At 35.6% G+C, this 16,067-nt stretch overlaps 1 protein-coding gene across 1 annotated transcript in view; it reads right to left on the reverse strand.

The window, feature by feature from the left end:
• tho2 (THO complex subunit 2-like protein) overlaps positions 1 to 16,067 on the reverse strand; it is a 779,097-nt gene that overhangs the window by 281,977 nt on the left and 481,053 nt on the right. Inside the window, exon 30 of the mRNA XM_090391861.1 lies at positions 5,581 to 5,696. Coding sequence (XP_090247987.1) covers positions 5,581 to 5,696 — 116 coding nt within the window. The remainder of the gene's footprint in view (positions 1 to 5,580; positions 5,697 to 16,067) is intronic.

Consider the following 16,067-nt stretch of genomic DNA (forward strand, 5'->3'; position numbering starts at 1 on the left):
GATTCCTGTTGTTAATGCTGATGGGTAGACACATGTGCTGAGCCAAAATCTATATAAAATCATATTGTCCATTCTGTCACAGTTAATCAGGTTCTGTAGAACTTTTGCTGCTTCCAGAAACAGTCTCTCTGATTTAAACCAAGATTTGTGAAGTTGGTTCTCCCTTCCAGATGTATTTTTTGTTCTTTTTTCCTGATCAAAGTGGTTTGTCCTGTCTGTCTGAAATATTGGATTCCACAGGTGAGAGAGGATCTAGACAACCCTTGATTTCTTAGGAAGATAGATACTTTGGTTAGAGGTATGTACACTGTTCTAATTCTGTGTCATTTCTGCAGTGAGCCTAGTTTATCTGATGTAGAGTAAAGATATAGCATATGTATAATTTGATTTGGGGATGGAAATTTGTTGTTCTTATAAGGAGCTTGGCAAGTTTTTTTTTTTTTTTGTATCTATTTTGTTTAAATGTTTTGTTTATAAAATAGCTCATTTGGTGTTGTTAATACCGTTAAAATAAATAATGAATAAAGAGATTTACCAATAAGTTTTAACACAGCTTCGCTCAAAATTTCCATTACATATTTTAGACCTTGGAAATTTTCTTTTTTTTTCACTTGGTTAGACTATAATTAATTTAGTTTAATCCTTTATCCAAGTGTAAGCAAACAAGGTTTGCACCTGAAATATCTTCAGGACTGAGGCAACTCGTGGTAAAGGTGGACCAAGCTCACATCTCTCCTTGTCTTAGTATCTCCCATAATGCAAAGCACATCTCTTTGCAGATGCATAATGCTATGCATTAAGGAAAGGGCCACTACCCAGACCGGTTTCGACCTTTATTGAGGTCTCGTCAGTGGGAGCCAGACCCAGAGGTGGTGATACCAAGGTGGAAGCAATTGAGAAGTCATATTTACCTATATGAGTTGCCAAAAGGTGTTTCACCTTATTATTAAATTACTCTGGATTTAGAGAAAGATGTTGGAAGTTTTTTTTTGTTTTTTTTTCACTTGGTTAGACTACAATAAATTTAGTTTAATCCTTTATCCAAGTGTAAGCAAACAAAGTTTGCACCTGAAGTATCTTCAGGACTTCCAACATATTTCTCTAAATCCAGAGTAATTCAATAATAAGGTGAAACACCTTTTGGTAACTCATATAGGTAAATATGACTTCTCTATTGCTTCCACCTTGGTATCACCACCTCTGGGTCTGGCTCCCACTGATGAGATCTCAATAAAGGTTGAAACCGGTCTGGGTAGTGGCCCTTTCCTTAATGCATAGCATTATACATGTCTGCAAGATGTGCTTTGCATTATGAGAGCTTGGTTCACCTTTACCACGAGTTGCCTCAGTCCTGAAGACACTTGAGGCGCAAACTTTGTTTGCTTACACTTGGATAAAGGATTAAACTAAATTTATTATATTATAGACCTGTGTATGTTAATCATGAATTCTGGATATTTCAGCTGAAATTAAAAACTTAATTGACAAATTGAAAAAAGAGCCATGGGCTCCCCCAATTCCTCCTACTTTTGGCAACTTGCACTTGAAACAATTAGAAGAAAAAATATCCACTTCTGTTTCAAAACTTTCCCTATGGCTTTGCTATATGGACATTTTTGTGATTTGGAACAAATTGTGTTAGCAACTAGAAGTCTTCTTTGCAAAAATTAATAACCTTTATCACAGAATTGAATTGACTATGGAATTCAAACCATATTGAACTGTATCCTTTCTAGATGTCCTGATACAAAGAAATGATGGTTCCTTATCAGTGTCAGTCTATTGCAAATCTCTCTTCTCAGGTCGATATATCCATCACAGTTTTGTGCATGATCACTCACAGAAGTATAGTATTATTAAATTCTTCCTTTCAAGAGCTCATATCATTTGTTCCTTGTTCAAACTACTTCAGAAAGAAAAAAAAAAAAAATTCTATTATCAAAGAAATTGCTGTTGTCTTCGATTACAACTCCAAACAACAGAAAAAAATTATAATTTTTCTTCAACTCTATTACAAGAAATGGCTAGCTCAGAATCTCCATTTCTTACATAAAGGTATTTCAGATAGTATCTTTATTATTTTTTATGACATCTCCATGGAGTCCAGAGACTCATCGTGGGAGATAGTGAATCTTATAGAAGTTCAACGTCCCTACTACATTTCCTAAAGATAAAATTCCATCTCTATTGCTACCTGGAGTATATTCAGTACCATGTACCTGCTGGTTATTCTATTTCAGACAAACAGGCCAATCTGACTCTAAACACATCTCTGGACATCAATTCTACACTGCAGTTTTAATGAAAGTTCTTACATTGCCCTAATCTAAACCTTAAGATTAGGGCAATGCAAAAGGACTGGACACTTTCAAATTATTATCAAGAATTACATTTCTTAATAACATATACTATATCTATCTATCTATCTATCTATATATATATATATATATATATATATATATGTGTGTAAATATATAATGCTTTTTTTTAAGAAAAAATACTTTATTCTCACTCGCATGCACACACAGACACACACTTCATTTGATCCCAATAGTATTGTTTTTTTTACCTGTTATCTTGAAACTGTATACAAGAAATGATTCCATTCGCTATATACCCTTCTTATCAGAACTATACTACCCTGTAGATAGTTCTGATATGTGCCAAAATATCTCTACCTTAATTAATTATAATCGATTAAATGTTTAACTGTGCTAAACACCGTACAGTTCTTCTTTTATCAGCAGCAGTCATCATTTTATGATCCCTCCCCCCATTTTCACACTCACTCACATCAAGGGAGCACACAAATATGCTCAACCACCATCTCTTCCCTAATGGCTATAGCTTCCTTAAATTCACACCCACTCCCTTACTCAACAAACTTTCTCCATATACCTGCCTCCAAATCCATTCCACCAGGCATACACAAGTCCTTTTTGAATTAAATCCATCTACACTAAACATTACTTATTTGCAATCACGGCAGACCTCTTCAATTCACACCCACTACTAACAAGAAACTTATAAACTTTGATTTCTCGTTCTTTTTCTGCTTCTGCCAGTAAATCTTTCATATATGAATATCTTTCATAAATCTTTCATTGTTTCCAACCAAAATTTGTTTCTACTTTTCCTTTTTGAAATCTGTCACTAACAGCTTCTTGATATTACTCATATCAGGAAAGCATGATTTCATCATGCACTCATTAACCATATCTTTTATCATGGAATTACCATAAATACTGTCTCCTTTACTCTTCTTCTTCTTTACTGTCTTTACTTTACTTCTTCTTTTCTGTCTCCTTTACTCTGCCTTTCTCACTCATTAATACTCCTAGTTTTTTTCTTTTGTCTCTCATCTTCTATTCTGATTATCACACAATTTTCAAATGCACTAGCTCACACTTTGTCCCTAAAAGATTGCATAAGTAAGCTATTTCACTAATTAAACCTTACTATGCTTTTCTTCTTCTTTTGTGTTAACTTTCTTCTACAACATCATCCATACTTGTTGCCTCTCTGTAATACTAAAATACTAAACAGCCAAATGGTTAAAGAACTCCAGAAAAACAGAGGTGATAGGATATAGATGCTAAATAATTATATCTCTGTCCACAAGTTAGAATCTGCTATCTTCATTTGACTGTTTCCTTGATATCCCTCTAAAGGTGATGAATTTACAAGGAAGTTGTTATGTGCTGTTGTTTTCTATTTTTCAAGAAACTGCTTTTAAATCACGAAAGAGTTTGAATTGTTCAATCTCTACAATTCTTACATTTTTGTAAGTATTGTAGAGATTGTATTACACTTCTCTCTCTCTCTCTTTTGATATACATACACACAATTCAAACTCTTTCATGATTTAAAAGCAGTTTCTTGAAAAATAGAAAACAACAGCACATAACAACCTCCTTGTAAATTCATCATCTTTAGAGGGATATCAAGGAAACAGTCAAATGAAGATAGCAGATTCTAACCTGTGGACAGAGATATAATTATTTAGCATCTATATCCTATCACCTCTGTTTTTCTGGAGTTCTTTAACCATTTGGCTGTTTAGTATTTTAGTATTACAGAGAGGCAACAAGTCACTTGTTTCATGCCTGTAAAATGCATGCATTCATTACCTCTTATTAAACTTATCTTCATACAAATGGAGAGAATCCTTTCATTTTTGGTATAAATATCAAAAATCATGGGAATTCTGACAGCTGAAAAGTCCTTAGTCCTTATGTATCAGATGGGATTCAAACCCTTAGCTCTTTCCAACTGAAGGGCACAGGCATGTTTTACTTCCTGAGTCCACAATATAAAGGAATGAAAATTTCTTTGTAAAGGAGAAAACATTTCATATAAGATACACTATCACTATGCATTAATAATCTCAACTCTACTACAACACCAATCTCTCTCTTTCTTCCCATACAAAGACACTGGGTGCATAAGCATGTGGAAAGTAGACAGAAGAGAATAATTATACCAGCAAGTCTTTCATTGGCATGATTAAGAACATATCAAAAGATCCGTTACAACCTAATCAGCAAAATCTTCACATGTGGTGATGGAATATTCCTTGTCTCTCATTTTTTAAAAGGTTTGTATTCAGTTTGATTTAAAAATTTTTAGATTGAATAATTTCTTCACTACTGTAGATCTTTAAAGCTAAAACAGCTTTATCTCTCTCTCTCTTTCTCCCCCCTCCTGGCCTTTAAATTTTCCTTTCATTTCCACAGCACACAGCTTCCTTGATTTCTATAATGTTTCAAGCCAAGCCATGCAGAAACACAAAATAAATGTATGTACACAATCCACTTTTACTCTACCAATTTACAGAATAGGATCACAGAAATATATGTTATAGAGAATTTCCTTTAAAATAGCATTAATGATAAGTCTTTAGCAAGCACCTTTTTACAGTCTGTTCTTGTGAATTCATGATGCTTATGTTTGATATTAAGAGTTGACTGTAAAGATGTTGTAATATTATTTATTTTGATTTAATTATAAAAACAAAACAAACAAAAAAAAAACCTTGTTTAATTTTAATCCACACAAAAACATTGTTTGCTTACAGTTGGTGAAAGGATTGAACCAAAAATATAATTTATTGGCATCTTTAATTTATTTTAATTTAATTACATCACCGTAAAATTAATTTTTTTTTTCTTCAGTATATCTTATTTTTTTCACTTACCCCACCTCCCAAAAAAAGGATATCTCTTTAGATATATTGAATGGGGCTTATAGTAAACTTCACACTTGTTGTCATGTTCCAATAAAATAATTCATTGTCTTTCATGTCCAGGGCTATGTATAGAAAAATACTAGCAAAGTTTGAAATTCACTATAAGCATCAAAATTTAGAGTCAATCAATTCAGGTAAGATATACTGAATTGTAACTAAAATCAAAATAACTAAATTGGAAAGCAGACTTGCACCATAAAAATGAAATTTCAAATCAGCACACCAGTACGATAATAGATAACACTTGGTAGATAATATTCCTGTTCAGGGTAATAATGGCAAATGCCAAAAGAAATATGAAATTGCTGTATCATTCAAGTAAAAGAACTTACACTAGGGCAAGAGCAAAAAGATCTGGGCGTTTTTCTTTTTCTTCTTGTCGTATCTTATCAATTCTACGTTCCAAAGCTTGACCCAAATTGGCAATAACGGGGAAATAATTTAATATCTAAAAGAAAGTAAAATAAAGTAGAAATATCAAAACATTGTGTGCTCTTTCACAAATAACATACAACATTATACAAACTACTATCCATATGTAATCAAATCCAGCAAGAAAGTTAACTGACAAACTGCTACTACTACTATTTTTTAGTACATTTGTTTAAATTAAAGATTAACTAATGATGTTTTCAAATTAAACGCTTACCAGTATTTATAAAGTGAAATGATGTGAGATTCAGCTTCATGGATACTGTAATATTTTCAAAACTAATTGTCTAAATAAGTGATGCAAGCTGCATGCATACAAATGTATATACAAATTTTTTACCTAGTGAAACCTTAATTTTAATTGGCAGAAAGATTTGCAGATCTGCACTGTTCCACCAAATATTTGTACAAAAAAAAAAAAAAAACATTATAACCAGAAATAAAAAAAAGGATGTTAGCAGACAGTTTGACATTGATTACAAAACTAGCACACAGCTACAAAGGAAACATATAAAAAATGTTACGGTAATATGAATATCTATCGAATTACGCGCTATATGATAAAAAAATATCCGGACACATGCTCACCCCCCAACTGTCATTCTAATATGAAAGGCATTAATAACCAGAGGTGTACCACAAGGATCAGTGCTTGGTCCACTGTTATGTAATCTATACATCAATGATATTGGGAAGGATTTGACAAGCGACATACAGCTATTTGCTGATGATGCAAAGATAGGGAGGATAATCGGAAATGCTGCTGATATGCAGTACTTGCAGAATGATTTGAATAGGCTGGTACTATGGGCATGGGAAAATGGATGTCAATTCAATGCCAGTAAATGTAAAGTCATTCACTTCAGCATGATTAGATATCCAATATTATATTATATTGGTGGGCTTATGCTTGAAGAAACTGATGAGGCTAGGGATCTTGCTGAAACAAACGTTCACATGTAAAAATAAGGATGTCATTTTGCTTCACTACAAGACCCTAATAAGTCTTCACTTGAACTATTGTGCACAGGTCTGATCTCCTAGTATCTGTTGAGATTCTGATATATTGGAGAGAGTGCAAAGGAGAGTGGTAAAAATGATATCAGGATTATGGAATACTGATTATGAAGACAGACTAAAAAGTTGTAGACTGCAGACACTAGCAAATAGGAGAAAGAGGGGTGATATGATTGAGACTTACAAACTTCCGAAAGGGTCATACAGGATTTCAGTTGATGGGATTTTCAATTTATGGAGGCTGGGGAAAGGATAAGAGGGAATCCTTGGAAATTGAGAATGAATGCACTAAGAAGGGGGTGAGGGCTAAATTTTTCTCTCATAAGGTGGTGTGTGATTGGAATAGATTGCCATTGGATGTTGTGAGTGCAAACAGTGCCAATGAATTTGAGAATAAGTTGATAGCTAGTGCTTGTAGTATGTGGCCTCCCTCGATGAGTCCCTGACTACCTGAAGGTCTCTCTTAATAATAATAATCTCATATATGCAATACGTAAACTGATTATCCTACCTTTATATTACCAAGGATGGTAATAAGTTAAAAGAATGAAGCCCACTGACCTATAAGACTTAGAGTGGCAATGCTAAATGTGAGAAAGTGGGGGGAAAGATCTGAAATTATGAAAAGGAAGAATGTAAAGTCTTTCTATTCAAGAAATAGATGGATGGATATAACTCCTAAGTGGTTGTGAACATTTATATGGTACAGCCAATGCCAAAGAAAAGATTGGGATGAGGATTTTACTATCAAAGGATTTCAAAGATTACATCCTAGAAGTGACAGAATCAGGGTACAGGACGTGACATAATGGAACAGTAATTTTCTGCTTATGCAACATGTGGAGGCTAGGAGATGAAAGATGATTTCTGACAGTCAAGTGCTAAAGACTTCAATCTTCCATAACATAAAGATATGAAAAAAATTAATATAAGAGATTCTCTTTTTTCTGACAAAACATAGCAACAATTAGGAGTTTAGTTCCTTGTGTTGTCCATTAACTGGCCCCACTGTTAGCCAACTGTTGCTGTTTACTGTGACATTGTTTTTTGTTCTCTGAAAATGCTGGGCATACAATCAGTGAAATATCATCAAATAAGTTAAATAAATATTAATTATTTTCTTATTATTCTCATGTTGTGAATTAAAACCATTCCATAAATGAATCTGACTTCCAAAATATGAGCCTCTCTACCTATTTGAGAATTCTTTATTCTCAACTTCTCTTGTGTATGATACCATACACAAGAGAAGTTGAAATTGGCATGGCAGCTAAACAGGTTAGCTTTCTTAAAAAAGATGCCAAGGCACTAATAGAATACTAAACTGTGACAAAATTAAAAGCAAGTTTCATTCAGCTAAGGTCCAATGTTTTTAGAAGTAGTCTAGTATAGAACTTTTGCATGAACAAATTAGTACTAGTCATATGGAGCAGTCAAAACTAAATACCACCATCAACACTCTACATTAGGGGTGGGGAACCTTTTTAGTATCAAAGGTAAAAATTGCTAATTTAAAAACTTCCGCAGGTGACTGGAAAATTTTAACTCTTATATAGTGTATGTAGTGTGCAATATATATCTCAATCAATAAGAAAGCTGAGAAGCTATTTTTAAGGCGTTTTTTTTTTAAAGAAGGGAATTTCTCAGAATCAATAGATTTGTAAAAGTCCAATATAGGGCAGATTACTATATTTTGATCTCAAAGTGTTATCACACTGCAAATCAATAAACTCTAATTGCAAGGAATCGAAAGTTTCCTCAGGGCGTATATCAAAAGGTGTTTCAAATATTTGTAACTCAATTCTTTGATATTTTTATATCTTCAAATCTCATTTGAAATTGATTCAAAACACTTTGGCACTCATCAACATACCCACTTGTTGATTTTGGATTATGTTCTCTTAATTTTGGAAAATGTGAAATAATAAATTTAAATTATTATCAAATTTTATTTACATGTACATACGAGTACATCAGCAAAGGGGCGAATTGAAATAGACTCGCGAGCGAAATTTCGGCTGCAGGCGAGGGGTTCCCCACCCCTGCTGTACATGATGAACTCTGGGTAATCCTTCTCAATATCTCCGAAGCAACAGCAAATAAGGAATTCCAAAATGTCAAAAGCCAGCACCAGAAGAAATTCAAAATCTTGCAACAACGTAGCGTATACAATAATGCAATTAAAACAGGATTGCATTGTGATAAATTTATCATCAGTAGTCCTAATGGACGAAGCTTTAAGTCAAGGTCATAACTTTGGCATCACATCCAGACAAGTTCCAAGAGTGGAAATAACAGCGTCCATTGAATGTGGAATTTTGAAAATGGTGAAACAGAAAATATAAGAGATGAGTGTGTTTAGGTGTGTAAGAAGTGTAGCATACTTATGGATTATGAGATATTATTGAGAGCCTGTGTAGCTCAGTGGATGTGGCGTTTGCACACCACCGCGCTAGGCCGCACGAAGGAAGTCTTGGTTTCGAGTCTAGTCGACGATTAGAGGAAATTTTTCTAAGCCTTTTTTCGACCGGTTCCCGAGTTAGTCGATCTCTGGCACGGGCAAGCAGGTTTTTCCTCCCGGAAACTCGGGTTTTTCGTCCTGTAAATTCAAGAAAATCGACCGTAGAACCCACATTATTTCAGACATTAAATATATTGTGTTAGGGTTAGAGACCACGAGATGGCGGCACATTTGAGCCGTCTCTCTTCACTGCGTACCGCTTAATTAGTGATAGCCTTGGGTCATCTGTCTCTGATTGGGTACCAGTGGAGATTGAACTGCCCACTCAGTCTCCAAAAGTTAGATAGGGCTAAATGGCCTCGCCTACTCCCGTATACGGGAATAAAAAGGCGTTAGCTGATTTTTTTTTTTTAAAGATATTATTGAATGTGAGCAGTAGTAGGAAAAAGATTATGGATATAGCTACAGGAGTAAGCAGAGCTGAGAGTTCATCTGAGTGCTTGAAAGGTAACAGAAAGACAGCGGGTCAAAGTGGCGATGAGTCAACTATGCTTACTGGTAAGACAGGGTGTGTGTGTGTGTGTGTGTGTGTGTGTGTAGAGAGAGGCAAGTTAGCAGCAGTAAGAGAGAGAGATGGCAGCTAATTAGTGGCAGTGAGCCGTAAGACAGAGGGCATGCAAGGTAGTGAAAATTTGATTTGCGTAAATGGCACCGAAAAACTAAATGAAGATATGAAAGTGGAGGTGGTAAAGATAAGGCAAGAGATTAAACATACAAGGAATGAACTGTTGAGAAATATGGATTTGCATGGGAATGTGAAGAAGAATGGGGCAAAAGATTTTAAAGAAATATCAAATGATTTGAGAGTGGCAATGTACAGTGATTCGATAATAAGAGGCGTGGGGAATGAAAATGTGCAGGTCTGTTTTCTGGGAGGGAGAATGGGGGGGGGGGTGAATTATTGCATAAGAGGAGTACGCGAGCAAAAGAGTTGGTAGTGATATTTCGCACAAATGATATGACTGGTAACAAGAAGAATGTAGGGAGGGATGGTAAGTAAGGTAATCAGCATGTTGCTAAGGTATGATAATAATGAGTTAAGAAGGCAAGCAAAGATTATGAATGGCATGCTAGCAGAGTTGTGTAAGGAGAAAGGAGTTCATTTTGTGAATGTGTGGGATGAGTTTGAGGGGCAGATAGAGCTTTATAAAAGAGTTGGGCTACATTTGAATGGATTTGGTGCAGTGGTGGCTCGTCCATAAGGGCAACACCGAATGCAACTTCAGAATTGAGTATACTAGCCAGTACCACTCGCTAGTGAGTCGTTTCGAGAACTGTTGCTGCAAGAGAGAATGACTAAAGTGAATGTAAGACCTGAGGAAGCAAGAGGTGTTGTGGAAGAGCAGGAGAGTAAGGGAAAGGTAGGCAAGTTTGTGAATGGAGAGGCGAGTGAAGATAATAAGGGAGAAAGAACAGAGAGCGGAACAGGGGAGCACTACATGAAAAGTGTTGATGATAGTTTGAGGAGTAGACGTGTGTGCACTCAAGAAAGGATTAAGACAGTCGATGATGGGAGAGACATTTAGGTCTGGGAAAGGGTGTAATATTAGTGATGACTGACAGGAATGAACAGGGGGGAGAGTGTAAAAGAGTCATGCAAGAAGTTAGAGGAAATTGTTATAGAAACAGAAATGAGCTAGTGTGTATGTTTGTAAATGCTAGAAGTATTCAAAACAAAGGGAATGAAATTCTAGCATAGGTAGAATTCATTTGCTAAAAAATTGTTGGTATAAGTGAGACATGAAAGAGGATGATATTCTGACAGGAATAGAAACGTAGTGAAGTGTAGTCTTTCATGAAGACAGACAAAGCAAAAAGGGAAGGGGAGGAGATGCAAGGATCGGATACTGGTTGTAGTTTTGGAGCGGTGTGGGGAGGTAAGGTGGGTGTTTTGGCAGGTTAGCCTGGCTGATGGAAGGGGGGGGGGGTGATCATTGTGGGTAATTTCAATTATGGTATAGACTGGAATGAAGAGACAGAATCATGAACAAATAGAATGAATTCTTGAGTTTTTAAGGGAAAACTCCTTAACCTGTACATAACAGTTGCCACACATGAATCGAGGATCTTGGATTTGATATCTCATCAGAAGTAAATGAAATTGTAAAAATAATCATAATTTAAAATTCTGAATATTTTCATGTATTGCTTGTGTTAGTATGTTTATTACTTTTGGTTTCATAACATGCATTGTCGGCACTTGCGATGTGCCCGTTATTGATGTTATTTTGTTAAAATGAAATGTAAAGCAGTTAAAAAATTGATGTACTTACTGGATTTGATATTTGTATTACTTACAGAAATTTTATTATAGTTTAAAATATTAAGTTGTGTTTTGAAGAGACATCCTCGTTACGCTAACATAATCTACATGTCAGCCATTGTATTTAGTTTCTTGCTTACCAGTTTCAAGGAGTGCGCATGCTCGCCGAGAAGTTTGATGTGTGATTGACAGCTGACAAGGAGAATGTTCGGTATCAGAGTAATGGGTGTAAACAAGACAGCGTTTGGAAAGAAATTAGAACACAGGCTGGCAGACATTTAGATTCGGAGGTAATGGAGTTTTTTATGTGACAATAGGAGGAAAATCAATAGTATATTCCGAAAAGGGAATCGTGAAACTATGAAGTATTAAAGTGGAATAAGTATTGGTAAATAAAAGAAAATATTGCTATAGACGTTTTAAAAGGAATATTTGAGGAAACGCTAATTGGAAGATTTATAGTAGATTCCGAAAAGGGATTCATAGAACTACGATTTTTTTTAAAATGGAAGAGTTAAGACTGTCAATAAGCATTAGTGAATAAAAAAGAAATTGTTATTTACGCTCTAAAGCAGGGGTGGGGAATTTTTAGTAATATGGTCGAAAATTGCTAATTTAAAAATGTCCGCGGGCGACTGGCAAATTTGAACTCTTATATATAGTGTATGTAGTGTGCTGATGTACATACAAGTACATCAGCAAAAGGGTGAATTGAAATAGACTCGCGGGCGAAATTTTGCTCACGAGTGAGGGGTTCCCCACCCCTGTTCTAAAGGAATGTTCAAGGAAACGCTGATTGGGAAGCTTCATCTGTCTTAAGGATGCCGAATCTAACTATTATTTCTACTAAAAAGGAGACAGAATTGAGTCGGGATGAATTAATGTGCTACATGAGTGATGAGAAAGGATCCTATGAAAATGAAGAATAAAGTCATATATCTTTGGAAAAGGGCCTTGACAGAGAAAGAAATGGCTATGTACATTTTGTCATTGTGAAAACAAACTGTTTAGTCTAGTCTTAAGTGTAAGTTTATTTTAAAAGGCCTTGAATCCAATTAAATTTGTAGTTAGTTATGTAATATTGTTTGAAGTGTATCTATATATATTGTTTTTGTTTTATTAAATGTGTTTATTTTGTATTTTGGTCTTGAGTCAGTGATTTTTTGGATTCTGAAAGCAATAGTAAAAAAAGAGGCCATTGCACCAATCGAAGTGAACCCTTGTGCAATAAATAAAATAAATAAAAGCACTCTGAAATTAAAAATAATTGTTAGAAATAAATAATACAAATACAGGGGGGTCCTCGAGTTAAGTCGGAGAGCTGTTCCTACGGAACGACGTAAGGCGATTTTCGATACAAGTCGGAATTACCATAGCCTAAGTTACATAACCTAAAACACCCTAAAGTCATACGTATATATCAAGAAACAAAACTGGGCCATATGAAAATGAAATGGAGAACATAATTACTGCACAGTACAGAAAAATGACAAAAAATGAAACTCTAATAAAAAAAAAAAACATAAAAATGAGAACTATCTCCAAAATGAACAAATGACACCGTACATTCTGTACAGGTGATTAAAAAACAAACAAACAAAAAAAAAAGAAAACAATTCTTTACCTTTTATCCTGAGGTTGGCTTGCACACTGGAAGGGGCGTTGCAAGGAGGGAGAGACTGACTTAATGGAAGGAGGAGGCTGGAGAGGCAGGACAGGCTGCAGAAGGAGCAGGAGATACTGCAGGTGCAACTGTCTCTTCAGTTCAACACTGTAGGCAATCCATAACTCCTTGGAAGACCTTTGTGTACCTAGCAGTGTTGGGATCCTCAGCCTCAACCTTGGCCAGCCCATCCTTAATGAGGGCAAAACCTTCTGCCAAGCCCTTGGTGGTGAATCTCCTGGGTTCAGGGGGTTGAACCGTTTCCTCCTCCTCAATCAGCTGCTTCTCTAACTGAATGATGTCTTCTGCTGACAACTCCTCCCCATGAGATGCCAGAAGCTCTGTGACATTTTAGGCCTCCACTTCCAAATTCATCTGCTTCCCCAGGGCAACAACCTTCTCTGTGACAGCCTCAACTGTCTCCTCATAGCCATGGAAATCATTCACAAACTGGGGACTCAGTTTTTTCCACACACCATTCAAATTTGTCTGCTTCACTTCATCCCAAGCATGCTCAATGTTTTGTATGGCATTATAAATATTATACGATTTCCAAGTCTTTGAGGGTTACGTTCCTGTCTTTTTCAGTTGCCCTGAAAGCCATAGCAAATGTCCTGCGGAGGTAGTAGGCCTTAAAGGAAGCAATAACACCCTGGTTCATAGGCTGCAAAAGGGCTGTGGTGTTTGGTAGAAGGTAAACCACCTTAACATTAGGGTGAAAGTATCCAAGTGGGCAGGGGTGACCAGGGGCATTGTCTAGCACTAACAGTGCCTTAAAGGGCAGATCCTTGGCTGTATGGTACCTCTGAACTTCTGGCACAAAATGGTTGGTAAACCAGTCCTCGAAGATTTGAAGTGTCACCTATGCCTTCTTATTGGACCTCCAGATGACAGGCAGTTGACCCTTCTAAATGCCCTTTAGTGCCCTTGGATTTTCAGCTTGATAGATCAACAACGGCTTCAGTTTTAAGTCGCCAGCAGCATTAGCCCCAAGAAGCATCATGATCACAGTAGATTTCATGGGCACCAATCCTTTCACGTATTCAAGGATGCGAACTTTATCCTTGATAATAGTCCCAACTGTGGTATGACTTAAGTTCAATGCGCATCGGATGTTCATTGGTGTTTCTCACTTTTTTGGCCTTTTAATGTCTAATTTCACTTCTAATGTAATGGCTTTCCTTTTCTTCAACACTGCCATCGGAAGAGTTTGCCTTACGTTTGGGAGCCATACTGAAGAGTAAAAAGTCACAAAAAAACACAAACACAAAAGTGAAAGAGCAGATGTAAACAAAGCATATGGTACCCAAAGAGTGTATGCTGGGACCCAAGCGACGCCACCTCTCCCAAACAAACGCAGCGTAACGGCGTATTCTTCTTCTGCCATGCTCACAAACAAGTTCACCTGCGACGTTTGAATTTTATGTCGCGTTGCTTCAAGTCAAAATTTATTTTTTAAAATTATTTATGGGATTACTGCCGTAAAGGCAAAAGGACGCCCTGTAATCTCATAAATATTAACATTGGTGCAGCCGACAGGATTAATATTATGATAATATCCTTTATTTATACAATGTCGCAGTCGACAGGATTGGCTATGCCTTAACTTTGTTTTAGAATCCTGAAAGTAAATCTTGACTCAAGTAAAATGGCTACAGGAGATAGTAATTCTGGTAGTGAAGTTTCTTCAATTAAAGATGAGGAATTTTTAGGTTAATTAATCCAACTTTAGTAATACTTTCTTTCTCAGCAGATAGTAGTGAAAGTGTAGAAACATTTTTTAAATATGCAGAAAAAATTAGAGATTTAGGAAAATGGTCAGATTTTAATTTGATTATACTTCGTAACAAACTGTTGGGCAAAGCCAAAACATTCTTAAACACATCTCCTTTACTGAGAGCTATGCAACATTTAAAAGTCTGCTAATATCAGAATTTTCAAGTGTAAGAGAATTGGGGTCTAACATTTGGAAAATTCATCAGTGCATCCAAGGTAATAGGGAGTCTGTTTCAGAATATTATCATAGACTTTGGAGCATTGCTCATAAATTTAATGTTTCATCTGAAGAGAAATCCTCTTTAGAATGGTTGCTGTTTAATCAATTTAGGCATGGCCTTAGAGATAATTTGAAAGAAACAGCATACAAGGAAAAGGTTAAAAACCTTGAACAGTGTTTTGAAATTGTTCAGGAAAAGGAAGAAAGACTTAGAGATATATTTCATTCCACAAATAATGAAGAACAGGTAAATTCTTTCCAGTATAATCAAACTCATTCTCCTTACATTGTGGCTACAGATAAAGTGAGAGGAGAAAAGTTTCAAAAATTAAAGAGAGCTAAGAAAGTCTAAGGAAATTTCTGTAAATCTAACAGAAAATGTTCAAGAATCTGAGTCCAAGGTACAATTACATGATTTGAGAAAATTAGAGGAACTGAAAACATTTCTTAGTGAAGAAATAGAAAGACAACAGAGACCAATAGTAAAAGGGCAGGAACTTCTATTTAAGATGACATCTGATTTAACAATATCGAATAATCCTAAAGATAATCAATCTTTCTCTTGTGAATCTAATGGTATTGACAGGAATAAAACATCTCAAAGGAGATATGTTCCAAAATGCTTTAGATGCAGTAAACATGGTCATTTTGCTAAAGACTGTTATGTTAAGGATAAATCTTGTTTTCAACATAAGAAATCAGAAAATAAAGAAAAATCTGGAAATAATTATTATTCCCATATCATACTGGCAAGGGCAGAAATGTCAAACTACTCAGTGGACATGGGTAAAGCTAAAGACAGCTCAAACCCTGAAAGAGAGTTTGATGTATCATTAGCTCCTTATGCTAATGGAGGTAATCCTTTCACAGTTCTACAAGGCTTTATTGAAGATGTGCCTTGTGAAATCTTACTTGACACTGGGGCAC

The sequence above is a fragment of the Typopeltis vanoorti genome, chromosome 4 (genome assembly GCF_054136105.1).
Source record: "Typopeltis vanoorti isolate ZY-2024b chromosome 4, IOZ_Tvanoo_1.0, whole genome shotgun sequence".
NCBI classification, from domain to species: Eukaryota; Metazoa; Arthropoda; class Arachnida; order Uropygi; family Thelyphonidae; genus Typopeltis; species Typopeltis vanoorti.